Raw genomic sequence first — 1,409 nt, forward strand, 5'->3', positions numbered from 1 at the left:
GGGGTGAAGGACCCCCATTCCCCAAGGGTCCTGCAACACCGCCTGCCGGTCCCCTGGCTCCTCTCTCCACAGAGCCCGTTCCCCTCCGGACCCCGCACTCACCCGCCAGTGTTTGAGTCAGGACCAGGGTCCCCGAGAGCAGCAGGAGGAGGGTCCGAAGCCCCATGATTGTGTTATTGGGGTTCAGAAGGAGTTACTTCCCAGTGGGTCACAGTGGCCATTATAACCGGGAGTCTCGGTCACGGTGATTGGCTTCTCCGGGAATCGGAGACCCAATAGGAATGAGGACTGTGTACACGTCACGTGTGTCCCGGCAGAAGCAGCTGACACAGGTTGTGAGAAGGAGAAGTGAAACTCCAAGTAGAAGGGGAATCCCCAGTGCTGGGTCTCCCCGCCCCTGGTGCTGCCTCTGAGATCTGAGAGCCAAGCCCAGGACCTGGGACTCTGCCCTGAGCCCTCTCCTCAGGCCCCAGCCTTCTGTGCTGCCCCGTCTCCTTGAGTCCTGGGTCAGAGCCTGGTTATGTCACAGGTTCCTGTGAGTTTAAGAATCTCTGTGCTGTCCTGGTGTGTGCTGTAGGATAAACACTCCACAGCAAAGTGGGCAGTTCAAACTCACTAGCCGCTCCTAAGAAACAACGTACAACGTAGCTATGGGTCAGAACCAACTAGAGGACACTTAACTAAAATGAATACTTTCCCATACACACATCTATTGTTATTGTTAATTGCCTTCGAATCGGTTATGACTCAGCCACCCTGTATAGGGTTTCAGAGGAATGGCTGGTAAGATTGAAACTCAGATCTTGAGGTACGGTGCTTATCCTACAGCACCACACCATACAGACCCTATATGACAGAACAGAACAGCCCCATAGAGTTTCCTAGACTGCAGTGCAGCTCTATGAGTTAATACTACAAAACCGTTTGAACTGCAAGGTCGGCAGTTCAAACTCACCATCTGCTCCTCAGAAACCCTATACAGGGTCACTGTGGATCGGAATCGACTCGACGGCACTTAACAACAACAACAGTCTTTAAAGGATGAGATCAGCAGGACTTTTCTCCCATGGAATGACAGGTGGCTTCCCATCACTGATCTTTGAGTTTAGCAGCCAAGACCTTAACCATTAAACCGCCTTAGAATTTCTATTCACTCTTAAAGTTCATGAGGAACCCAAAAAATTTAGTTTATGTGGGTTATTGTAGTTGTTAAGTGCCATCAGAGTTGGTTTGGACTCATACGCACCTGTATAGGGTATCTGAGAAGCCGCTGGTATTTTTGAACCATCAACCTTGTCATTAGCAGTCCAGCGTTTATCCTACAACGCCACACCAGGCCTTCTTATGTGGGTTATGTGTACTGATATGAACCATATGAGAAATATCCAACAAATTTATAAAAATGAGTT

General features: G+C 49.5%; 1 protein-coding gene across 1 annotated transcript in view; it reads right to left on the reverse strand.

Annotated features, from left to right (window-relative positions):
* LOC102835693 (patr class I histocompatibility antigen, A-126 alpha chain-like) overlaps nt 1-166 on the reverse strand; it is a 3,052-nt gene extending 2,886 nt beyond the window's left edge. Inside the window, exon 1 of the mRNA XM_006877948.1 lies at nt 103-166. Within this exon, the coding sequence (XP_006878010.1) occupies nt 103-166 (64 nt within the window). The remainder of the gene's footprint in view (nt 1-102) is intronic.
* Between the last annotated feature and the right edge of the window lie 1,243 nt (nt 167-1,409).

This window comes from Chrysochloris asiatica, unplaced genomic scaffold (assembly GCF_000296735.1).
Source record: "Chrysochloris asiatica unplaced genomic scaffold, ChrAsi1.0 scaffold00695, whole genome shotgun sequence".
NCBI classification, from domain to species: Eukaryota; Metazoa; Chordata; class Mammalia; order Afrosoricida; family Chrysochloridae; genus Chrysochloris; species Chrysochloris asiatica.